At 55.6% G+C, this 24,222-nt stretch overlaps 5 protein-coding genes across 5 annotated transcripts; 2 read left to right on the forward strand and 3 right to left on the reverse strand.

Annotated features, from left to right (window-relative positions):
* Positions 1–790: 790 nt before the first annotated feature.
* MYCTH_2314761 (uncharacterized protein) lies at positions 791–2,591 on the reverse strand. Its single transcript, XM_003661922.1, has one exon. The coding sequence runs from the start codon at positions 2,463–2,465 to the stop codon at positions 2,112–2,114; it is 354 nt and encodes a 117-aa protein (XP_003661970.1). The 5' UTR covers positions 2,466–2,591; the 3' UTR covers positions 791–2,111.
* A 5,126-nt stretch (positions 2,592–7,717) lies between these two features.
* On the reverse strand, positions 7,718–10,433 carry MYCTH_114955 (uncharacterized protein; the record flags this gene model as incomplete). The annotated part of the gene is made up of 2 exons (XM_003661923.1): positions 7,718–10,034; positions 10,403–10,433. 2 exons carry the CDS (start codon positions 10,431–10,433, stop codon positions 8,698–8,700), a joined length of 1,368 nt encoding a protein of 455 aa, XP_003661971.1. The 3' UTR covers positions 7,718–8,697.
* A 1,399-nt stretch (positions 10,434–11,832) lies between these two features.
* Positions 11,833–13,031, forward strand: MYCTH_47092 (uncharacterized protein; the record flags this gene model as incomplete). Its single annotated transcript, XM_003661924.1, has 4 exons — positions 11,833–11,979; positions 12,054–12,114; positions 12,211–12,454; positions 12,506–13,031. 4 exons carry the CDS (start codon positions 11,833–11,835, stop codon positions 13,029–13,031), a joined length of 978 nt encoding a protein of 325 aa, XP_003661972.1.
* A 4,925-nt stretch (positions 13,032–17,956) lies between these two features.
* Positions 17,957–20,312, forward strand: MYCTH_2301956 (uncharacterized protein). The gene has a single exon (XM_003661925.1). It carries the CDS (start codon positions 18,370–18,372, stop codon positions 20,251–20,253), a length of 1,884 nt encoding a protein of 627 aa, XP_003661973.1. The 5' UTR covers positions 17,957–18,369; the 3' UTR covers positions 20,254–20,312.
* A 1,261-nt stretch (positions 20,313–21,573) lies between these two features.
* On the reverse strand, positions 21,574–23,676 carry MYCTH_2301957 (uncharacterized protein). The gene is made up of 3 exons (XM_003661926.1): positions 23,428–23,676; positions 21,840–23,361; positions 21,574–21,717 (listed from the first exon to the last, which is right to left on the reverse strand). Exons 1-3 carry the CDS (start codon positions 23,592–23,594, stop codon positions 21,691–21,693), a joined length of 1,716 nt encoding a protein of 571 aa, XP_003661974.1. The 5' UTR covers positions 23,595–23,676; the 3' UTR covers positions 21,574–21,690.
* Positions 23,677–24,222: the final 546 nt, after the last annotated feature.

Raw genomic sequence — 24,222 nt, forward strand, 5'->3', positions numbered from 1 at the left:
GTCTCAGAAAGGGCAAACGCACCTCAAGCGTCCTCTCTCTACGGCCAAAGCTCCTCTTCGCTTTGCTCCATCCAACAAACGCAGCAGTGCGGACTTCTACACTACAATAATCATGTATATATTTGTGCTCCATACAATCAGGGGCCTGTCGCAACCGGGATTTGCAGATCCTTCCCCGGATGGGCGCGTCCAAGTCGACCTCTGCTCTAGTGTACTATAGAAGAACGCGACCCAAAGTCATGTACATACATACGATAGCTGCCGCCCTGGCATTCCGAAACTCGCGCCGAGACAGCCAGCGAAGGTTCGACGTAAGAGGCCTCGGTAGAAACCTCCGGAATGCGGATGGAAGGCCGCCTAATTCCTCATGCATGCCCATCTCCCAACCAGCAAAGCAGCTTTCAATTTCAGGGAGCTGTAGTGGAGACGCGGGGGACCGGCTGAGCTGGCGGCAGGGCGGAGCAAGCGGGTTGGGGAGTTGAACTGCATTTACGAAGCACGGCACCATTGGCCCAATGATACCCTTTCGCTGCAGGTTGGGTTGTACCATGTATGTAATCCGTACACAGTATACTATATAAGCTGGCTGCAGCCCCGTTCCGTTTCTAGCTCTTTTGACACCACGGCACATGAAGATGTGAACTACAACTCGGCAGCGTCATTCGATCGGACTTTTGTGCCGGTGGTCCAGCACGAAGCTTGCTTCCTTTTTGCCCCAAGGCGCGAGGAACACACCACACCCGAGCAGCACTGAGACATAGCACAAACGGCGATCACAGGACATGCAGATGTGGTGGAACTGTGGTGTGGTGAAACCACCCTGGTTCGATTTCCAGTGGACCAAATGATAAATGCTAGGTCGTGTGTCCGTACATACAACAAAGTGGTATCATGCCTCTAAAGAGTCCCGCGCGCCCCAATCCCAAACGTGCTGCACTGGCGTAATGACATTCCTGTAAACCTATCCCAGAATTTTGGTGATACCCTTCTTTGCCCAAAGAAGACTCCGTCGCTAGGTGGCTTCGATGCAAAACTAGAGAATAGCCCGAAGAGGAAAAAAAAAAAACTAGAAGATGCTGAAGAGAAACGCTGTGCCGGGTTGAGAGAGGAAAACGTAACAAACGATGGGAGAAAAAGGAATTGAAAAAGACCTCAACGACGACGCTCCCCCTTCTCTTGTTCAATCCGGCCACGGTGCAGATCAGGCGGTGCCAATGGCAGTTGTTGTTGCATGCCATCGCCGACCCCTCATTTATAACCGATGGGGTCACCGGATATAAAAAGAGGTGAAGCATGTCGACGTCAGCGGCTTGGCAACGAAGCGCAGGGGATTCAGATCGCGAATCCCGCCATTGGAGGAAAAGATTCTCGTTGCGGGCCGCTGCGGGCTTTGTTGCCCAATGGGATGTTCAGGATCCAAAACCTGCAGCCATCCGACGCACCGCGATAATCCCGTGTCGCAAAAGGGCGAGCTGTACTATGTATGCGACAGGCGTTCTGCGAGCGTTGAGCGCTGCGCGTTGTGTGTTGTGCCGTGTTGTCGTATCGCCCGATCAAAGACAGAATGCTGCGATGCGGGCCCGCGCTCATGCAACCCTCCTCCTCTGTCGACTCAAACCCTCGAGATTCCCGCAGCCGAGGCTCGAAAGTTTGAGTGTCTTGCGGGGTGGGAGCGGTCGTTGTCGCTGGCAGCAGGGGGGCCGCTTCGGAGAGTTTTACCAAAGAATAGGAGAAAATGTCGCCTCGTCGTTGATCCGCGAGGTGCAGATTGCTGGCCCGTAGAGGTCCGGAGAAGATCCGGAGAGAAGCCGGAGAGAAGGCGTTTGTTTGAGACCGTCGCCCGGACTCAACCGGCCGAGCGGCCCGGTTGGTCTGAGACTCGAGTCTGCCGCGCAGCTCAGAGACGTGCTGCCGAGATGCGTCCCGATGCTCCAACGAAACATTGGAGGGAGCCTTGAGGATACCAGCGTAAAGCATCGCTGGCGGTCGCGGTGCCCGACGGCTCGCCTGCTCGCCATTGAACTGCTGGCCAACCAGGGACACTTGGGTACGTCGAGAAACCCGGGATCTAGAGCTGTCCTCTCTTGGTCGTTCGCAGGCATGCTCCCTTGCTACGTATAGCCGACCATCTTGGCGCAGCGGTTGCAGTAGTAGATGTTGGTACCAATCTGAACCATGCCAAACAAGCTTGGGTCGTCGGTCGAGGTGATCTCCTCGGCCCGCGCGCACCGTAGGCAGCGGATGACGGCAACATGAACCGTGGGCCGGGACGTCGAGTCGACGCTGTCTCGAACGGTTGTAGAGTTCATCGTGTCCGAGGATGGAAGGTCCGGGTCTGATGCCGAGTAGGAAGAGGAGGAGGAGGAGGAGGAGGAGGATGTTGATGTGGATGACGACGACGACGAGGCCGGTGAGATATTGCCGGTGTATTTGACTGTTGGTGGGCGTGATGGCGCCGAGGACATGCTGGACAAAACCGAAAACCTAGGGAGGGGGTTGCTGTCTCTTATCTCGCGGTCTGAGGTCGAGGCCTGATGGGAACCATTGATGGAGAAAATATCTGGGAGAATCTGGGCATGTCCGTCTCTCAAATCGAAGGCGCAACTTGGAGGGGGGTGTAGCTGCTTTATTTTAGCACGAGGGATGGGCTGGGCCAGACCAAAGGTCTTAGGTCCGGACCTGGTTCCACCAACAGGAAAGGCTGGGACAAGGACATGAACCCGAGAACTGTGGGACCATCGAGGCAGGGGTTGCACCTCCCTGCTGAGTGAAAGGCAAACATAACGGATGTTACGAACATTACACGTTTTGCTGCTGCGTGCTTTACAGCGCTCCCGTGGCCACGCAAGGACGCCTCGAAGGGCAACAATTGGATTCATAACGAGGCCGACCTTCATTTCCACCTCTGCACACATTCGGAGTCCACGGCGGGCTCGAGTATGAAGCTTTACCGTCCATATCCGAAACGAGCGGCGAAAAAATGCAGGAATAAAAGAAAAAAAAGCTGAACGCTGACTCACACGCCGCCTCCTGTTGAGTGCTGAGACAGCCCCAACCATCGATTCAAAGGTGGGTGGAGTGGTCAGGTGCATATCGGGCGTCGAGACCTTCCGTTTTACGTCCCAGATCGCATTTTTTTATTTGGGTCCGTGCACGAGGGCGATGTGCGCGGAGATCGGAGGGTAGCACTGGCATCGAACTACTATGTACACACTATATACGGATAAGAGCTGGCTGGTTCGATTGATCGCGGTCCTAGAGCACCACGCATTGCGCTCCTCTTTTTGAGGCTCTTCGTTTTGTGCCAATTAGCGTCAAGTCAATCTCGATTTGCTTTTTTTTATCTCCTGAAATCTGCTGCTAACAGGACGCGATCACAGTTAGCTGCCTTCGTTCACCATATGCACACAATAATCAACTACAAGGTACTTCCGATGCATGCAAGGGCCAGCGATGAGCCGTTCTTCGTTTGCCGGAGCTCTGGGTCCAGCCTTGCCCCACTGCAAACCGATTACCTACATAGGGCAAGTTCCTGTGGCTTCAGGCAACTTCTGTGTAACTAGTCTAGACCCGGCCAAGAAAGGTTCGAGACATCGAGGTCGAGCGCCCGTCAGATCCGTAGGGTAAGCTCCGTCGGCATTCGGCCAAAAGGTGTCCTTGAACAAAGGCCGACATACATAGTAGGGTTGGGTGAGCAGTGTGCAACCGTGCGGCATTTCTTAAGGATAGTGGCAGGTGCACACCACGCGGTCACTACACCAGCGTACGGACATTCCGGGCTCTCGTGGAGGGTGTTTTTCAGCGAGGCTCCGATGGTTGGAGTGGCCGGTGAAACAGGGCCCCATAATTCCGCGCAAATGCCCGCTTCCATTCAGCTCGCAACTAACTCCGTACTCCGTACTAATCCGTTGACGGTTCCCGGCCGTCAGGTACGCGGTGGTGCGGTCAGCTGTACCTGAAACCACTGGCTTCTGGAAGTCCCGTCACCTCCGACTGTACTCCGTACCGTGCGTACGCATGTGCAAACATACTCCGTCCACTACCAGTTGCGAAAATTGCGCGTACCGTTATGCACATCAAACCACCGAGAAGTGCCGAGACAGCCAGCACCCATTTCTTTAGTTTTCCACGGAAATGCGAGATGCTCGTAGTGTAAAGGAGAACGTGACACCTGGTCCATGCGACGTGATAGGCAGTGTAGCACAAGTAAGTTTGCCAGCGGAGACCATTTCGGCAGTCACTTTGGGATATTAAGGCAGCAGAACGTTTCATCTCGAGCTCCACTCGTAGGAGCCGCCGATCTCTGGAGAAGAGCCTCGAAAGGTGCACCGTTATATCGGACACTAACGAAAATGCAGCATTGGGAATGTCTATCTCGTGTCATACCTCTGCTCGTTTTTAACCACCGTTTTACACCGCATCTCGGCTTCGCGGCCTGGAAGAGAAGAAGATTTGACAGCATACTGTTTGAGCGGCAAGGCAATTATTCCGTACGAACCTAGGTAAGATAGGTTAGTTGTTACTTTGTACTCAACAATTGCACAGATATCCCCAGCCAAGCCGGGCAGCCCGATGTAGTGTAATTCGTAGTGCATTCCTCAGACCCGCAAGCCTCACTCATCTCCCGCTCTTGGCATGCTAGTGTGTTTGTACTGGTAAGGTCTCGACGTTCGAGACCAACCGATCGCCATCCCCATTTCGGCCAATCAGCCACGAGGAAGTCTGCAGACGCGCCACTGGACCTGCCGATCAGGTGTAACTAAAAGGAGAGTTCACTCCGGATCACAAGTACGCAGTAACTCGGGTAGTACAATACCTGAAAATGCCATTGCTGTCGTACTCTCACTTGGGCCGAGAAGGTCAACTGTCTATGCTCCTACGGAGTACTAGGTATTCTGTATTCTGTAATCATCCTATTGTATACTGTTCTGCGATGCAAGCTGCTGATTATGCCTGACTGACTTGCACGAATATTTTTTTTTCTCCTACAGTAGATGGAGGTAATGGATACAGGGTACGTACTGTACACATGTGGCCAGCTCAAACGCAAATAGCTTTGTCAAAATATCGCGAATGATCGGTCGTTCAGGCAGTGTGTGACGACAGCCACTTTCGCATTCGGAGCCAAGAATGGCAATTCTTTCCTCGGCTGTTGATACCTAACGCTCACATACATACATACACGAGAGTGGATAAGCGTCGAGAAGGTTCAATTCTGAGTCAGCCGGGACGATACGGTTTGCTGTATTTGCACATGGCCGAGCCACATTCTCGTGATTGTGCCATTCACTCATCGATAGGGCTTTCCTGTTGTTCGTACTTGCGTACACTAGTGTATCCGAGCCAGTCTCTACTTGCCTTAGTCAATCGAGGCAATTGCGAACTGGATCGTGTCGGAGACGACGCTCCACGTTACCATCCGAATGGAGCTAGCGTAGCTCCGCTCCCGCCTAACGCCAATGCGGGTTGCCGCGGTGGGTTTGGGATCGACGAGCACATCGAAGTCGATGTTCGATAACTACCGATCTCCCCAGATTTGGAGCGATCGAAAAGGCAACGTTCTTCATCGGAAACTCGGGAGAAACTGGTCCGCGACACGTTATGTAATCATACCAGGGGCAAAACTCACGCTTGCGAAAGGCCAAACAATTCAGTCTGCTTTTTCCAGTGAAATTGTGGATTTACTCCGTACATTTCCACCAAACTCCCAATAATCATTTGCGCATCCAAGTAGTGTCACTCGCCCCGCCCACCTGGGAGACCGGAGGTCCTTTCACGGCGCAGAATCGCAATTCCATTGGCGGGCAGTGCAAGACGGTCATCTGTCATCGTCAACCACAAAACGTCATCTGAACCAGAGTCTAGCATACGGTGGCTTAACGCCCGCTCAAGAGCGCGCGTGGCTCGAAGAGCCGTTCAGGCCGACGCGGGGATGGAGAGACCATCAGGCCACCGGCACTAGGGACGGCTTGGTTGTTTCTCACGATATTACAATTCCAACCGCTGCTAGAGGGTTCAGGCAGACATCGCTAAGTGAAAAGTTCTACTCGTAGGGGGCCAAGCGCCGGCTTCGCTCTGTTATGCCCTCGTCTACACTTTCACATCTATCGCATGCTCGACCGCAGGGGAGAGAGTAAAGGGAGCAGGGATGATGGCTGGAACTGGCGCCTGGCGCGGGGTTAGAAAGATGCAGTCTCAAGGTGGCCGGAACAAAGAGAAGCTGTGCTCGGCCAAATCGCAACGTTACCTATGAGGGGCATCAGAACAAGCGTATCGCAGTGTTGTGGGAGCAGCTCCCAGGAAACAAAACAAAAAGGTTCGAAAAAAAAAAAACACGTGGTTATTCTGGCAGAGTGTTTTACTGCAGAGAGTTTGGAGCAGCAACCAGAAGGAGTGTAACCGCTCCCTCTGTACCCGAGGCGACGGCACGGTCTAGATCCTCCGAGCTCAGCTGAAAACTTTTAGAAGGAAAGAAGACTCTATAGTGTACCACAGATCACACTGCACGGCAACCTTCCCACCACGACTTGTTGGTCGTGAATGGCCTAGACCGTCTCGCCACCCTGCGATTCTACAGTACCAAGCACTACAAGCATTCATTGGAAATTCGGGTCGTCAATTGGCTCCACCCCCTGGCGGCCGTGCTAGCTGATATCTATATCCGCCTGGTGCCATCAACTCAAACATCATCGTCAAGGTCTCGGCGGGAACGACCCCATCGCTTCACCAACCTCCGTTTCGCCCCCCCGGGGGGGGGGGGGGAAGGAACAGGAATGTGGCAACAAACCAACACTCATCTTCGCCCTAGTAACACTCTCCGAGGAGATGCTTATTCAACGTCCAACGTATCTCGAGAAGATCCTCCTGTTGCCATCGTGCGGGGGAAGAAGTGGCTCCTGCTACGGGATTGTTCCTTCCCCTGTCCTTTGTCATCACGGTATATACCGCGTCTGGTCTTCCGTCGAGCACTCGCTACCGCTTTGGGGCCTATCGTTGGTGCAAAGACGGAGAAAAAGAGCCCGCCGTCCAATGTTGTGTGAGTAACCCAAGATGTCTGCCTCTTAAGGCTACCCTCTCGGGGGGTTGGGGGGGGGGGGAAGGGGATTTTTGCTACCAAACCTCATTCTCCGCCTGCAGCCTTTCTCTCCGTTGTTTTCTCCGAGGCGCACAGTTATATTCGAAGCTCTTACAGCTACATCCTCATAAGCTTGCCCAGCACATAGCTTTTGTGTCCAAGACGAGAGAGACTAAAAGACAGGGATACAGACACACAGAAATTCGCAAGAGGAAGGACGGCAGGGAGTTCGGGGGACCGAAGGAGTACCATGTTATTTGGACCAAACGCTACAGAGTGCTGGAAACCTGCGCTGTAATCATTCCAACAGTATCCGGCAAAAACATCCGCAAGCCTGGCAACTCCAGGCAACGGCATGTGCGACGATGCAGAGATAGAGAGCACGCCCGAGGCCTTGAGTTTTACGGCAACGCCGGTCCTTGTTCTACGCACAACTCTCCCAGATGTGTTCCTTGATGTGTTCCGAGAATGCCGATGCGACTTCCCTTCTCGTGGCAGCCTGAGAGAGAGAGAGAGAGAGAGAGAGAGAGAGAGAGAAGAGATGGGTGCTGGTGTGTCGATATGCCGCTTCTCAGCATGTTCTCGGGACAACCTGATCGCTCCGGGCAACACTCTGCGGGCCAAAAGGCGACTCAATCATCTGCTCTCTTGATCAGCCTGGTGCTAATATTGAGATATCATTGTCTTCTGTCCTATTGTCCTCCGAGTTTTGCTATCTTCCAAAACTGAACTCCCCAACGAACCTACTTGAAAACGCCCCGTCCGCCACCCCTGCTTATCAACAAAATTCAGCAAGCCACTCAAGACGAACCTCCCTTCGACGGTCTATTATGTACGAATCAAGATAACAACGACAACGACGCCGGTCGACATGGTTGGGTATGGCGCTCTTCTTCCCCTTCCTCCCTCTCAATAGGCCAACGCCATCCCAGTCGCCCCCCACCCCAAACTAAAAGACAAGGGAAGGAAACAAGGGAAACAAAAAGGAGGGTTGTTTGACGCCTTGCTCCGATGCATGGCTATGGAGGTGCGAGTGGGCATTTCCATATACATCTAATCCGAAGTGCGAGCATGGACGGGGCGAGGCAGCAAAGGGAGAGAAGGAAAAAGCAATCGAGAGAGAAACAGCGCGGGCTGGAAAGAAGCACTCCCCTGTGCATTAAAAAAGGTTTTCCCCCCCGTAACTCCCGGCCACGGTGGTATGTACTGGTAATATACCTCGGCTCTCAGCAATGAGCGTATCGAGTTTCATCGGAGTCTCGGATGAGAGCCGGAAAGATCGAGTACGAATGGTGATGTGCCGAGGCGGGAATCGAAGAGAAGAAAAAGGAAACAGACGAGGCCTGGGGGGGAGGCGTGCGCAGGCCATGTGTGTGATTTATTGTGATGGAAAAGTAAATGGAAGGAAACTGCCGAAGGACGCCTGTAACTAGAATAGATCGTCTCGTCATAAGTCGGTTTGCCCGTCCGGAAGGTTTCAAAAGGAAATGATGATGCCGAGAAACGGGGTTCTTCCCCGGTTGGCGCAGGAACTGTTCGGAACCCGGACACCTGAAGGTGTTCTCATGGGAGGGTCATGTCGGGCCTAGGTAGTGGCTGGTTCGGACGGCAACAGGAGCGGCTCACATAACAATACAGCAAGCGCAGCCCCCCTTCTTCTCCTGTGCCTCCTCGACCGGCTCCGGCACCCTAACGGGTTGCGTGGACTGGTTTTGGTTGGCCGGAGTCCTGGGACTTGATAGAGGGTTGGCTGGCGAGTCGGAGATTTTGGGCATGGTCGAGTACGAATTTGTTCTCGCGGGGAGTGTCGGGCTCTTGGCCTCCGCTTTCAGCGGCCAGTCTCCCTCTCCCTGTTCCTCCTTCTTCTCCGCCTCGGCCTCCTTTTCGGCCTCCTTCTCCCGGGCAGTAGGCTCGGGGGGTTTGAGGAAGCCTTCGTCAGTGAGCGGCCTAAACTCTTTGTCGTAGATGCTCCCAAACTTCCCTTCCCGTTCCCACTTCTCCTGCTGTAACCGCTTGGCCACCGTAGGGAGCAGCTGTTGGTCTGGCGGCAGCCGCGGGTCGGGTCGGTAAGCCGAGACCATCCATGGAGGCTCGCCCTCCATCGGTTTGGGGTTGCTGCACGAAAACTCGCGCTCGCCAGACCTAGTGGATGGTCGCGCGGTGCCGCTGCTCGACGAGTCCTTGCTCGGGCCGCCTCGTGTCTTCGGTCGTCCTGCAGCGCCGTTGGCAGGCTTGGGCTTTCTCGAGGCTGCGGTCGTCCCGGGCTTCTTCGGGGACGAATCGGGCCGTTTGTTAGACTGTGCGCCCGAGCCAGTGCCTGCCGATTTCGCAGGTCCGAGCGCATTGCCTGTGCTGCTGCTCCTCGAGCGGGTCTTGGGGTACGTTATACTTTCCTCCGTACCCGGGCTGCCATCCCGCTTCCGCGGCAATCGCGTATCCCGTGCAAGATGCTCGCTCGGCAGAGGCATTGGGCTGGTTTTCGCGACCGGTATCCGGGACGAGCTTTTCCCGCTACCGCCGGACGCCCAGTATCCATCCCCTTCTTCCAAAATCTCCTCAGGCCGCCTCAGATCCCAGCTGGGAATGCTTGCTGGATCAATGCTTTTTGCATCCGTCGTGGTTGCCGTCGAGTTCTTTCTTGAACGCGAGACGGTGTGCTCGGAGCCTGCAATCGACCTGCCCGATCCGCTAATCTTGTCCTGGCTCTGATCTCGCCTGGGCCTGTTCTGGCTCTTGGATCTTGCTCGATCTCTTTGCCGGGGCAGAATGATCCCTGCAGCCTGTAGCTCCTCGCTCTCGATCTTCGCGAGCTTGTCTCGATGAATCCACTTTGAGTTTTCATCGCTATCCGAATCTGTTGATCGGCCGCCTGACACTTTCCGTAAGGAATCTTCGTACCGTTCCCCGTAAATAGTGCCGTCGACGTGCTGTTCCACCGAGTGCCCGTGAACCGCATGGTCTTTGGTACTACGTGGTTTCCGATTTTTATGAACCGAGAGTTCCGGCTGGATGGCATCGAAATCCTTTCCTTCCAGGCCGCCCTTCTGCTCATCGTCGCTATACCGGTGCGTTGGAGACTCTAGGCCCCTTGCAGAGCGTAGAGTCGAGTTCCCGTTCTGAGACGCAACCGGCGACCGACCCGAAACAGGAGCGTCTTCTTCGTCCGCTGGCTGGAGTTCATGACGGAGGCTCTGCAGAAACGGAGTTCTGGTTAGCGTATTCTAGGCAACGGTATGGTGGATCAAAAGACCAGAGAAAAAGGGGGGAGGGGAGGGGAATATAATTTGCGTGGATGGAAAACACGGCTGGCGGAACAAGGAGACTCACTTCTTGCTCGGCGGACAAGGTATCTTCCCATGCATAAGAGGACGACGTCAGAGCCGTCACCGTCTGGGTGACGGCGGGCATCTTGTTCTCTATGGCGGGAGCCCTGTACCGCGGCACGTCGGCGGTTGTCGGGTGCTGGAGACGGCGAGGCAGAGAGTGGAAGCCACAGCTCGGACCGGGAAATTTCTGCCTTCTCTTGCGATACCAAGTCGTAGGCGCCGTTGGAAACTGTTGTCGCTTTCGAGGCTGCCCGAGAGGATGGGACGGTCTGTCTCGAGCCGGCCCAGCCTCCCGCAGGCCAAGGTCGGCCAACGGCTTGTCAAAGGCTCAGCCAAATTTCTCCGCGAATGCACATGCGCAAAACGTGGTATTGTTGGGATGGCCCCTTTGAAAATGTGGCCCGCCGGTTGTCGAATGCTGGGTCGGCTCGGCTCGAGGGCGGTGTGTTGTTTAGGAGCGGGCGGATGGTTCGTTGCCGGAAATCGAAGGTGCTAGTGCTGGGGTCTCCAGAATAGCAACTAACTACTCTAGCATTTGCCAATGTCGGATCTCCGTTCGCCCTTTCCTATTGTTTGTCCAATATCGCGGGCCGCGAATCGCGGGTCGCTGCCGGCGCCGATGATCACGATGGCTCGCAAGTCAAAAGGGTTGTGCAAAGGCGAGCCCGCGAATAAGATTGGGAAGCGTAGATGAGTGCGCGCTAGTTGCGTGAGGGGCGTCCTAGGGCGAGCAGCTAGCTAGAGTACCTCCCTCACTCAGACTAGCCTTCTTCTCTGCTTTGTTTGTCTGATCTGCTGTCGACTGCAGGAAGTCCAAGAAGCCAACCAACAACTCCAGCGAGAATGTTGGGTGGCGGCCTGTGAATGGCCGTCCTGTTCTCCCAAGGAGCTTCGAGAATTCGCTTCCAAGGGGGGGACGCCGTCAAATGGGTTATGACAGGGGAGTGAGCTCCATTAATCTGCCTGCGAAACGTCATTGGCCAATGCTGTGGGGTTTCCAGATTTGCAGGGTCTTGCTTCTTCGGTCATTCGGCGGCAACAGACATCAACTGTCAATGCTACCAGTCGTGCCATTTCACGATGCTTTAGGATTGACAACTGGGTCCTTCGCATTTGTTGTTGTGTGGTTTCCCCCTTTTTTTACGATTATTTTTTTCCTTGTTTTTCTTCCCCTTTAAAAAGGGGAAAGACAACGAGGAAACAGTTGTTTTGTCTCCGTGACGCTAGGGGATCTCGCTTGTATTCACACGCATGGGGACATTCGAACAATGCAACGATCCAAAACAATGGTTCGGAGTCACATGGGCTAGCATATTCGCATGTAGTCCTACTGTGCGGAGGCGGCAGTGTTCAAAAAGTCACCAGGCCGGTATTCAAAATTGAGGAGTCAAGAGCGCTCAGTCAAGCACGTTGTCCTGGTAAATAAAGGCCATGACTGAATCACCTTCAACTGCGCGTCAAACGCGGCGAACGAGAATTGTGTGCATCAGCGACACACACAATACCACGGTCAAGCTGCCAAAGGGCGATGTCCTGATACATGCGGGAGACCTCACCAACCAAGGGAGTTATTCTGAGGTGGGCTGCCTACCGCGTGAACCGCAGTGTATCTTTGGGAGAGGGGTTAGGGAGTCACTGACTTGGACGGGCAGCTCTCCAAGGCCGTCCAGTGGCTGGAGAAGGCTGACTTTGAAGCCAAAATTGTCATTGCAGGTAGGAACTGGTTCGCTTCGTTGAGGGGTGGTCTTGGATTATACGTAACTTCATATTCGAGATGGAACAGAGTTTGTGCTCACATGAAGCGCACAGGAAACCACGATATCACACTAGACTCTGACTTCTATCGTAAACATGGATCAAGTTTTCATAATCAGCACCCTGAGGACTTGGCCCAATGTCAGTCGTTACTGACCTCGAGCCGCTCCATTATATACCTTTTGAACAGCAGCGCTACTATTCGCCTTACACGCCCCGACGGACCAGGAACCACTTTTACCATCTTTGGGTCTCCCTACAGTCCCCAGTACGGCACGTGGGCTTTCATGTATCCCCAGTCGGGTCATGAACCGAGCGCGTCGGGCTCGGACAGTGCGGCCGGAGTGAGTCCAACGGCGGCAGAGCTCTGGGAGGCTATCCCCCTCAACACCGACATCCTCGTTACGCACACGCCGGCCTACGGGCATCGCGACGACTCGTGTGGCTGCGACGAGTTGCGGCGAGCCCTCGCCCGGGTACGGCCTCGGCTGCACGTCTGCGGCCACGTCCACCAAGGTCGAGGCGCCGAGCGGGTAAAATGGGACACGGACAGCTCCCGGGCCGGAGACGGAGTCACTGCGGTCGAGGCTTCGGTCGAAGCATGGGTGGACCCCAGCCCTGATCCGGCCTCGGCCAAGATCAGCTTGGTCGACCTCACGGCGCGCCGCGGGAACCTGCCCCTCGACTTTGACGATCCGGGACCGGTCGGTTCAGAACAAGAGCGTCCGGGGCAGGGAACCACGAGGTGCTGCGAGGGCCGGAAAGAGACCTGTATTGTGAATTGTGCCATTGTGTCCACCAGCTGGCCTCACAAGGATGGTAAACGATTCAATAAGCCGATCGTGGTCGACCTGGACTTGCCCGTGTGGAGGTGATTCAGAGCTACCTACACCCGACTGAGCAGGTTCGTCTTCCCCCCCAAGATGATCTTCCCCATGATGCTCACCACCTCTTCACCTACAGACCACAGCCAAACATGCCGAGTGGAACCGAACAGCAACGGCCTCTTTCTCGGACGAGTTTGAGGCAGGGGAGAGCCCAAGCGATCTACGATGCGGCCGATCCGGCAGCCGTACGTATGCTTCGGGTTCATCAGGGGTTGATTCAGCAGCACATTCCTGCGTCGATGGCCGCTTATATATAGCATGGAGGGCAAAAGCTCCGTTCAGACCGCCGGGCTATCCCCAATATCATGTGCTTGCCAGTCAGCTCCGTCTGCTTCGTCCAGAACAAAAGAACAAACAAAAGCATCGCGCGCCCGATACCCCCGTGCTCCCGACAAAAACCAAGCAGGGAGTCTACCTATTCAATCAAGAAATGCGCGATGTACGGCCCTCTCCCTTCCTTGTGGTAAACCAACATCGGAGATGATACGAACTGTTATCTCGCATAAACCGGTCAACTTCATCGGTGGTACGCTGTGATGCTCGGTGTTTTTGGGTCAAACATCAATCCAAGCATCGCCACTCGGCCAATCCGCGACGGTCGCGGAGGTGAAAGAGCCTCGGGCATCGCCGAAGCTACCTCTGCTATTGTGTGAATGGATTACAAACTAAACGTAAGTTAACCCCCTTTTAGGATTCCCGCAGCATCGAAAAACGAATAGAAAAGAGATGGAAGCTCTTTGTTGGATTCCGGGAAACCAATCGAAGCTGCCAACGAGCCGAGCACTGCTCTGCTCCGCTTTCTCACCGCCACGCACGCGAGTGCCTCGGTGCAGAGCATGCGACTTTGGCTAGTGTAAATCAGTCGCCGACAAATGGGATGACGAGAGCTGCTCAGATGTCGAACCTCCTCTCTCTGGAAACCTCCCTTGTGTGTATGAACACTAGCTTGATCGTCCTAGACGAATAATGGTTGCTCGGTCTCTTCAAGTGTGCTACCATGAATGCGAAAAATGCCTCTACCGGGAAAAGCGATGTCTACTTGCTATGGTCGTTTCGCCTCAAGACCAGCCCTGGTGTGTCAGCCCCCGTGTGCCCACGCCCATGCCCGTGCCCGTTGCCCGAAGCCCCGTGCCCAGCCCAGATTGTGAAGGGGTGAATGAAGATGGCCTGTTGTTGAACGTTGGTGAAGCAGGCAAAGAGGGGGTAACGTGCGTCTCTGGCGGGGTAAGGTCGCAGCTTCTCTGGCCTCTGACTCGCCCAGCCCGTGACCTGGTAGCATGCAACGTATGCAATCGGTACTGTGGAAGGTGCTGTGCTTACGGTGCACAAAGTACCTAGCAGCAGGGCCAGGATCGAGTACTGCGTAAGCCGCTGCCGAGTGGTCGACCTGACCTGCCAGAAAGGTAAACCTGGTCTGGCAGGCTCGTTTGAAAGACATCAAGCAGGTGCCGCCGACAACTCCTCAACAAACGATCATCCCGAAACGCGGGACGGGAATGGTCTGCTCCACATGATCGACTCAGACCACCACCGAACCCACGGGTTGATCGTTCATACCCGTTGGCTATTCATGCTTTCCTCTCTCACCCATCACAGCGCACCCTGGCGCCTTCTTCCATGGTCAGGGCGACATCACGTTTTCCGTTCGTTCGATTTGCAGGTTCGTTAACCCGTAGGGAAGCGCAATGCACGTTCCGATCGGGCTTGCGTGTTCTGTCCCCGCCGAATCCGTACAAATAGTGGACAACGAGACACAGAACTCGCTGCATCAATCGGTCTGGTTCACAAAAGGCACGGCAAATGATTGGCGGAGGGGAGTCGCCCCTCTTCCTTCCCGAGAAACATTGCCCCGCGTTTGGGTCGCTGATAGGGCCATCCCCCCCTCCTATCCCCTTCCTCCCCCCAATCTTGCATCACTTATTCACAAATCGCCTCGTCGGGCGGGAGGGGGAAACATGCAGCGCCGCCGTGTCCAAAAGGCTATCCAATCTGATCCACTCGTGAAGAGTGAGGGACGGGCGGGGTGTCATCCAATGGCTCGCGTCCACAAGAGTTGAAGGCCGCTGCTGGCTCGCTGGCTAGCCCGTGATGGAAAAGAGCGTCGCCCTCGTGGTTCGTCACAGTCGTCAAGTGGGTGTGCAGTTACTCCCCCCCCCCATGGCTCACTTCGCTCACCTCTCTACTCACGCTGCTCCAATCATTGCCGTCCCGGGGCGTCGGTTGCCGCATGGCCCTGTGCCTTGTGAGGTGAGCAGGAGACACGGTGACACTGTCGTGCTACCGTACCTGCTTTGGAGGCGAAGCGGATCGGCCGGAGGCGGTTGGCCGGGCCTGTTCTGGTAGGCGATTAAAAGGGGGTTGAGATTTGGTTTGGGGTGTGCCCCGGGCATCCCAATATGCCTCGGCGGGAGATGCACTCAGAGGAGGAATATTTGTAAGTATCGCAGCAGGCTTGTGTTGAAACTTGGCGGGATTGTAGAAAGAACAATTTACATAACACCCGCAACGGATCCCCGTCTCTGCGTGGGACTCTGCTACTCTGGAAAGCCCATCACTATCGCATGTTGCCCGCAGTGAAGGCGCGACCGGAGCCGATTTGTCAAGCAACAGCGTGGATCTGAAGCCAAATCTGTGGGGTGTTCGATAGCGGTTTGTCAATTCCTCGGCCTGTCAGTCATGAGCTTCAAACATGATTAAATAGGCGCGGGGCTTCCTTTGGGGCAGGTGATGGGCCGTCTCCTGCATGGCATCACTACCAAACGGGGATGGTTGGCGAGAGCCCACAGAATGGCGGCCAAGTCGACTCGCATCGCTGCGTATGTGTATTTGCTGGCTGCACCATACTGGCGCGGTGTAGCCTCGGGCATCACCTCAGCAAGTCGAAACGGCAATCGGGAGAGGGCGGAGTTGCTCCCGAGTCGTCCAACGCTAGACAGCCAGATCGGATAGGCTGAACTAGCCGAAGTCCAAGGGAAGACTCTCTGGCCGTGAACTGCCTTTGCCCAGCCAGTATGCGGAGAAAACGAGACGAGTGATGGGTGCGTGGGAGACTTCTCATGACTAGCACTTGTGACCGGAACGGATTGGCAGAGGGAACTGACTACCGACAACATGGGCCTTGAAAAGCTAGCTATCGGCCAACGCAGCACAACAAACAAGAGAAACCGTGCTGGTGAGCTGTAAGACTCGGAAAAGAGTTGAAGGCATACGGAGTCCTTCGTAGGTTTCTGGCAGCCGAGGCTGACCGGAGAAGGGGCAATGTCGACGTGGTTGGGGAGCTCGTCCAACACACGCCGAAATTGTTCATGAATGCTGCCGGGCAGTCGACGATACATGCGCTGATTGAGGGCCTTGGATGATGCAGGGGCAAACGAGGATTCCAGGCCTTGTTGCCGGGTCAAGACTCGAGCTGCATCCTCACCGCCAATTGCCTGTTTGTGGTACTTGAAACAGCAACCTCGCTCCTGCCTCGCACGCTCCAGCGTTGGGCCAACATTAACATGTCTCGAGTCTTGTCTTTAAGCGGGCTCATTATCATCCTTTTCCGCTCATAGTTGAAGGATCCGGATCGTCTCCTGGGCGTTGCCACGACTTGGATGCACGAGATCCTACGGATGTAAATCCGTTCAGGCGACCCGTTCCTCGACCTTGTTTGCCTTCCCACAGCCACAGCCCAAAGCCCCCAGCCACCCATGGGTCGCCCTGAACTCGGGAGCGGTGTTGCCCGCTCCGGTCGGTGTGGCACAGTTGAGACCTCAGACGCCCCTTGGTCTGATTTTGGCAAACTTGGAAGGGACACGTTCGGATTTGTCGAACTTGCAGGTCTTACACTCTGTATGCTCACCGCAGCTGGAAATTCCGTTTCCCAGCCGTCAACTCTAGCATTGCCACAGAAGGCGAATACGGTTGTGGAGCTTGGCTGTGGCTCGTCGTTTGTCGATGCTTGCCGAAACCCGTGTGGGAGGCCGCTTGCTTCCACTGCGCAAGGGCTGTTTCGTGCCTCGCCCAGCCTGCGTTACTGTTTCCGAACTTTATCCCAGGGCATCGGCGGCTGCGCACTTTGCCAAGTGACGGCATTTTTCGCATACTAATAACCTGGAACGTTCAGGGAATCAAGCGCTGCCACTGAGGTTGAGCCAACTAGCTGGCATTTGCGCTTGCTTGCCGAGGAGAGGTGCGCAGCGAGCGCGGGAAGAGAGGTACATACGGAGGAGATGCCGTACAGAGTACGCCATCCGCAACATGAAGAGCGATGTGATGACAGCCAATAACATCGCTCGAAGGTCACCTTTCACGGCCCACTTCTCCCCACAACCACCCGCAGCGACCCCTCGGGCCCCGTTTAGTGTCCACAGCGGAGACATCGAATGGTCTCTCACTGGCAGCTGCTTTAGTTGCCCCCCAATCCACGTTATGCTCCTGCTTCTGGCAGGAACAGGGCCGGGATCAGCTATCACCCGCCGGAAGAACCCCCCCACAATGCTCCCCTGCCTTGAGGCCCCCTCACCTGTCCCGGAAGCTGCCCGACAAGCGATCCTTCCCATCTGTCCCTCAGAGGGCGCGGGTGATCTCATTGCCTGTTTCCTTCTCCCATCACCTTACACCACGACACCGACCACCTGAGCAAAAAAAACAACAGGCCAGATATTGGCCTGGCCCTGACCACCTTTTGCCAGCGGGGACCCCAAACGAGGCCGCATTTTGCCTGTTTTGTTTGCACTTGTCCTCGAGACCTACGCAGTTACCCTTACCGAGGAATTAACGGTTGAGCCACTCATCTAGACAGCAACGGTGGTTGCTTAGCTGGTGCTGGGGCGGACTCCACCGCCCGATCGGTTCATCCCATCCATACGTGCAATACGGGGCCATTTAACAGCGCTTCCATTTTAGTCCCCTCCTTCCCCCCCCCCACCGGCTTGTTGTTCCAACCACTGCAGCTTTGGCAACAACACGCTTTCAAACCACCAGAGCACCGCATTTGTTGTTATTTTTCCCACCTAGTTTCGCCGCCGGCCGCCGACACCCGTGAGCAGGCAGCCTTTCTCTCCTTCGAACACACACGCCTCTCCCGGCTTTGACACCCACTCACGCTCCTTCTCCCGGAGCCGAGCTCTCGCCGCGTTCCATGCAATAGCCACCCCTTGTAGTCGACCGCCGACTGCTGCTGCTACTTCTGCTTCTTTGCCTTCGCATTTCGATCGTCTCACGACTATCCTCCTATTTTCTCCCCCTCGTTGACTGAACCTTCCTTTCGCCCTTGGCATTAGACGCCCAGTGCTGGCACTCGACGTGAATCCGCTCTCTCGCAGTTCAGCCCTCACTCACTATGACCTCCAGTCTTCCCCCGGATCCTTGGAAAGTTCTCGGCGTCGACAGAAATGCAGACAAGGCCGAGATTCGAACTGCATACAAAAAGCTCGTCCTCAAGTGTCACCCGGACAAGATCCAGGACCCGACATTGAAGACGCTCAAGGCCGACGAGTTTCAGAAGGTTCAGCAGGCATGGGAGCTGCTCAACGATGATGCCGAGAAGGCAAAGTACGAACAGAAGGTGCGGCTCGCGGAACTGCAGCGCGCCGCCAAGGTGCATCAAGATGTGAAGAACTCGCCCAACACTTCTGTCCCGCGCACCGCCAAGTATACCACATTTGAGGTGCGCACCGCCGAGCCGACTTCGAAATACAAGAGTTCTCCGTCGGGCGGGAAGGTCTACACGTACACCACAGCGACCCACGCCCGTTCGTACGAAGAGGTTCCATCGACCCGGATCTATGCCGAGTACGAGGAACCCGACAGGAAGGCCCGCAGGGCCGCAAGCTACGAAAAGCCGGCGAAACGCGACGATGAAAGACGCGAGCGCGACAGGGAGGAGAGGAGACGCAGAAAAGAAGAGGAAGAATTTGCAAGGCAACGAGAGGAGAAACGGGAACGAGAGCGCGAGAAAGACAGGGAAAGGGAGCGGGAGAGGGAGAGGGAGAGGGAAAGGGAAAGGGAGAGGGAAAGGGAGAGGGAAAGGGAGAGGGAAAGGGAGAGGGAGAGAGAGAGGGAAAGAGAGAGGGAGAGGGAGAAAGAAAGAGAGCGCGAGCGCAAAGTTGAGAAGAAGCGGCTTGAAAGGGATCGGGAGAAGGAGCGGGAGAAAGCCCGGAAACGGGATGCTGACGAAAAGGCCCGCTACACCAAGCAGCCTTACGTGGAACACTACGAGTCCTACATCAGCGGCCTCGAGGACCTCGTTCTCGATGACGAGATGTATGTGATGTCTGGATCCAAATCGGACAAGAAGCGGTCGTCGAGCAAGAAGCATGACGAGACGCGCGAGCGAGACCGGGAACGCGACCGTGAAAAATCGAGCTCGCGCCGGGCTAAATCGCCGCACGTGGCCAGCGACCGCAAACACGCCGACCTCCTCGAGTTTGCGGCGGAATACCTAGCAAGAACTGGTAGCTCTGCACAAAAGGCGATGGGTGCATCACAACAGGCAATGGCTTGGATGTCGGAAGACCCTCCGAGTGCCACATTCGTTGCGCCTACCGTGCCGACGCCACCGCCAGTCGAGTTCGTCGAGGAAGAAAGCATCCGGCTCTCGGCTCCACGCACGGCCGGCCGTCGTGCCTCGAACGACGCAGCAAGGTCGAGGGAGAAACTAAAGTACGACCTCGATGACACTCCCTCCAAAGGCCGGCCGATTCCCACTCTCAGCAAGTCCTACAGCACCCCTCCTCCAGTTCCCGAATCGCCACCGCGCATAAGCCGATCCAAGACGATGCCGCACGAGTCATACACGGCTATGCCGTCTCTGTCACGCACCCATACCTGGGCGCCCGGCGCCACCTCTACTGCCGACTACTACGACGACGTTGAATCTGAAGATGACCGTGATAGGCGCCGCCGCCGCAGCCGCCGCACGCGTTCGCCTTCGGGCCAGGCAGCACAGCGTTACAAGGTCGACAGCAGCCTGAAGACGTCCAAGATCGAGACGCAGTACTCGTACGGCGAGTCACCGTCCTCAACACGGCGGTATATGACGTCCGAGGTGTATGATAGCCATCTCGGTCACTCCCCATCCTCCGTGTCGTACTCTAGCACCGGGTTACGATACAAGCAGGCCAAGGCTATTGGGCCCGAGGATGTCATGTACGCTCAGTACGACCCGCCCGTGTCGTACAGTTACTCATCGCATACCGCTGAGGGGTACGGCGTTCAGGCCTGAGCGCCTGGCGAGTATCCTACGAAGAGGCCAGAAGAAGATTCTTCTTTGCAGTCTCGGTGTATTTCCATTTGCTTGTTCATTTCTGTTATAATCTCTAATGAACGGATGACGGTAAGTGTCAGGGATACGAGACAACGTTGACGAGTTTTATGGCCTCCCTTTCTTTCTCTCTCTCTCTTTTTTTTTTTTCTCTTTGACTCTTTATGTTGGCTTTCTGTTGCGGGTGTTTCGGGGAATCGGACTGTGGGCATAGGGCATCTGGATCTTGATATCGAACATTTTGGATTGGACTCTCACTCAACATATGCATCAACGATGGACAAGCGTCATCAGAATCACAGTAACGAACCAGTCGTATTCATGATTATAGGGGTTTGGATCTTTCTCCTCGTCTTGTTGAGACGCTCAGGGGAGTTGGGGGCGCTTGTCACGGGCATCATGATATTACGAATAGGCGGGTTAGCATCGATGGATGGTTTCAGATGAAGGAAATGAGGCATTGATGGGAACGAAGCACCTTTTTTTCAGGAGGGAAGTGGGGAAATCGTGGACAGCTCCCGGACCACGAGAGAGTCGGTGTCAGCTCCGCACGTTCTTCTGCTTTGCTTCTGGAGCGCGTTGAAGCTCTCTTTGTCTTGTTCAGTGACTTTGGGCATGGATTGAGAGGAAGGGAAATGGAATGACTGGATGAGAGCATCTTTGGATCCTTGTTTCGTCGTCTGTTTTGGCTCCGTTTCCTTTGCCTCTTTTGGATGTATGTATTTACTGAGCTAAGTCGGGTTGAGGAGTGCCCTCTCTAGCTTAGCATACAAAAAGATATAAAATGAACATAGTCCGCTGCACACATCTGTGGATAGTGTTCAGGCAGGAGCTTCATAAGGTCGGTAGGTTCCGTTGATTCTCTTTTTGTTCATTCGCTGTCTGTGATCTGGCTACCGCAAATACAGAAGCTCTCGGGCAGAAAATCAGATCCAATGTACGCCGCTTCACCCATCTATGTTTGTACAAACGCCAGTGTAGTCCGTACACCATGTTGAAATATGCTGGGGTATCTGCCAAATGCAAAACTTCCCACGAAGCGATGCTGCTCCCAGAGTCACCCGCTGTGCTTTCTTCCAAACTCCCAAGTGCTCCGGTGAAGCCACGTCAGGTGAACCTAACACAGTGTCCTGGAGGCAGATGGAAAATTACGGCCCCCAGTTGAGGGTTCATCCGGCCTCACGCTTCACACTTTGCTCGAATCTGTCGGCCAAGTGACCGGCAGGAGACGGGGCGGCCAGGCTTACTCGACCAGCGCGTTACGTTACCGGAATTGGGGGCGCGGAGCGTACCACGTGCCCATGTGCAGGAATCCCCTTACCTCCTTCGCCTTCCGCCCCATCCGCTGGCAAAAAAAATATGCAACAGTTTTTTTTTCGTGGCTCGTTTTCCTTCGCCTCATACCAAGACGTAGAGCGAGCAAATCTGTGGGGCAAAGAGAGAAAGAGGGTAGTGGTCCAGTCAGCAATTGCGCCTGTCGGGGTGTCGCCAGCAAACGGTGGGACGAGTAACGTGTGTGCATGTTTTGGAACAAAAGCAAGACTTACCAGGCTCAGCCCCAGAATCATACTGCACCAGAAACACACATTGTTGAACGTCTTGCGGCCGCGGACCCACTTTGTGCGCTGCAGCATGACGATGGGGAGCTGCAGCATCTGGCAGACGAAGCCGTAGCCGCGTAGCTTCTTGGTGATGCATGCCATGACGATCTCGTGGGCGATGGCGCTGATCAGGAAGGTGATGACGGTGGCGTTGGCCTTGCCGATGTGCGGGCGGCTGGCGCTGTAGACGTGGCGGCGGAGGAAGCTGTACACGGGCACGTTCCACTCGCGCGAGAACTCCATCCAGTCGGTGCTGTTCCACCAGTCGCTGTAGAAGTGCCGGTCGGCGAACCGCGTGATCTCGGCGCAGGCGCCGAGCACGTACTCGAAGATGACGAGGAAGACGAGGAGGAAGGTCAGCATGAAGGGGAAGAGCAGCCACGAGATGGTCTCGGCTAGGACGAGGAGCACCTCGAGAGCCGTCAGGGGCGAATCGGCCGTGCGGAGCGAGGGGTCGAGCCTCCGCTGGGCGTCGACCAGCGCCGGCAGGATGAACTCTTCCGAGATGACGGTGAGGAGGAAGATGCAGCCGAAGATGGCGGCGATCTTGGAGAAGAGGCTCTGCCAATTGATCTTGTCATTCCGCGGGTACTCGATCTCGTAGCACAGGGTGGGACAGCAGAGGTAGTCGACGTAATTGCCCCACGTCAAGTTGGCCGGGTACGTGATGGTACCGATGGGGCTTGTCAGCTCGCGGGCCAGAACCTCGCGGAGCTGGGCGATCTCGTCGGCGTCCCCCCGTGCGCCACCCTCCCCGTCTGCCTTGCCCCCCTTCGCCTCGGCCCTCTTCGGGCTGGCCATGGTGCCCATGGGATTGTCGGCGGTCGGGTAAAGATAGGCAGGGGCCCGCGATGCGGTCGAGGGATCGTCGAGGGCGCGCAGACGCTTCTCGGTCTCGCTCAGATGGCCGTTGTAGAAGGCATAGGAGTGCATCTTCATCAGCAGCACCATGGTGTGGAGCAGGAAGAAGACTTGGGAAGTCCAGGTCCATTCGAGCAAGAAAGGAACAGCGATCCAGAAGGCCAACCACACGACCTGGTAGATGCTCATGATGGTCATGCCGCCCTTGGCCCACGTCAGCGGACCGTCGGCCGGCGCGGCCCGAAAGGCTCGGTGCAAGGGAAGGGAGACGGCAGTGGTGGCCACCATGAGGAGGTCGGCAATGGCCAGGTGCCAGAGCTTGACGGTGAACAAGCTCCATATCTCCACGCGCAAGGGGTACCCGGTATCTTTGATGTTGCGCAGCATGGACGTTATGGCCAAGATGGCGAGGCCGATCCAGAAGAGGTTGAAGAAGCCGTGGAAGTCGCGGTAGTCGCTATTTGGATCGAAGTGGGAGACGCGGCTGGCGAACTCGATGGTGGGAAAGAGACGACGGCGCTGCTGCTCTGCGCGGACCTGTTTGCGCGCTGTCGAAAGCGACTTGACAGACGGGGGCGCATCGAAAGGGACCGGTGTTGAGCACCCGCTGCAGTGGAATGATGAGCTTTTTCTTGGTTCGCCTCGTCGCAGCCGAATCAATCGTCCGTCCTACCTCGTTGAAGCAGTCGCATGGCCATTGCCTGGAGTTTCAATCCCGCCGTTTACCTCGGACGCGTTGTTGCTCGTTTGCGACAGTTGAGAATGGGGAGGTCTTCGGGCACGGGGGCGCGCGAAGGGATCGCTGGCGCCGTCCGAAATATCGGCCGAGGTAGAAGCCATGGCGGTGCGTGATCGGGTCGGGGAGCAGCGAAGGGACCAAGCCGCCCTGCTCACTCTTCTTGATCGGTTGACGAGCGTCTTCGTCGGCAGGGTCGATGATTTAACTCCGAATCGAGTGCCTACTACTACGGTTGCACGGGTTCCCGGTATTAAGTACGGAGTAGTTATGTTGCCAAATCGGAGGGGAGCAGTCGTCGGGGTTCTCGCCTGCTTGAATGTGGAATCGATCGGCTAGTTCGCGCTCGGCAAGCGTTAATTGAAGGGCACATACTCTGTACTAGTAGTACGTGATACGAAATTATGAACTGATGCTCCCATGCATTATATTCAATTTTTGCCCGCTTGTTATACTCGCTGACAACCAGCGGCCATCGCAGCGCATACCCCATCATAATAAATAAGGTAATCCGTAGACATTCTTGGATTCCCACTGTTTCCTCTGACCAACGGCCCCGGCAGGCGTCAGCTGGGAGCCTTGCAGATCAACCAACTACGTCACCGCACGTGATTTGCTTCTTCTCTACTCATAGGTTCAGGCACTTGACTGTTTCGCTTGCCTCTCTTGGTCAGAAAGAAACATGTTGACAGTTACTGTACAAACCAACCCCGGATGTTCGGATCCAGTAGA

The sequence above is a fragment of the Thermothelomyces thermophilus genome, chromosome 2 (genome assembly GCF_000226095.1).
Source record: "Thermothelomyces thermophilus ATCC 42464 chromosome 2, complete sequence".
NCBI lineage: Eukaryota > Fungi > Ascomycota > Sordariomycetes > Sordariales > Chaetomiaceae > Thermothelomyces > Thermothelomyces thermophilus.

Bases quoted from the DNA above. Each gene is read 5' to 3' on its own strand.
- MYCTH_2301957 (XM_003661926.1), bottom strand. From the start codon at position 23,594: ATGGCTTCTACCTCGGCCGATATTTCGGACGGCGCCAGCGATCCCTTC. The intron at 23,362-23,427 runs GTAGGACGGACG...ATTCCACTGCAG, and splicing joins CATGCGACTGCTTCAACGAG to CGGGTGCTCAACACCGGTCC. The intron at 21,718-21,839 runs GTAAGTCTTGCT...TTTGCCCCACAG, and splicing joins TGATTCTGGGGCTGAGCCTG to ATTTGCTCGCTCTACGTCTT.
- MYCTH_2314761 (XM_003661922.1), bottom strand. From the start codon at position 2,465: ATGTCCTCGGCGCCATCACGCCCACCAACAGTCAAATACACCGGCAAT.
- MYCTH_2301956 (XM_003661925.1), top strand. From the start codon at position 18,370: ATGACCTCCAGTCTTCCCCCGGATCCTTGGAAAGTTCTCGGCGTCGAC.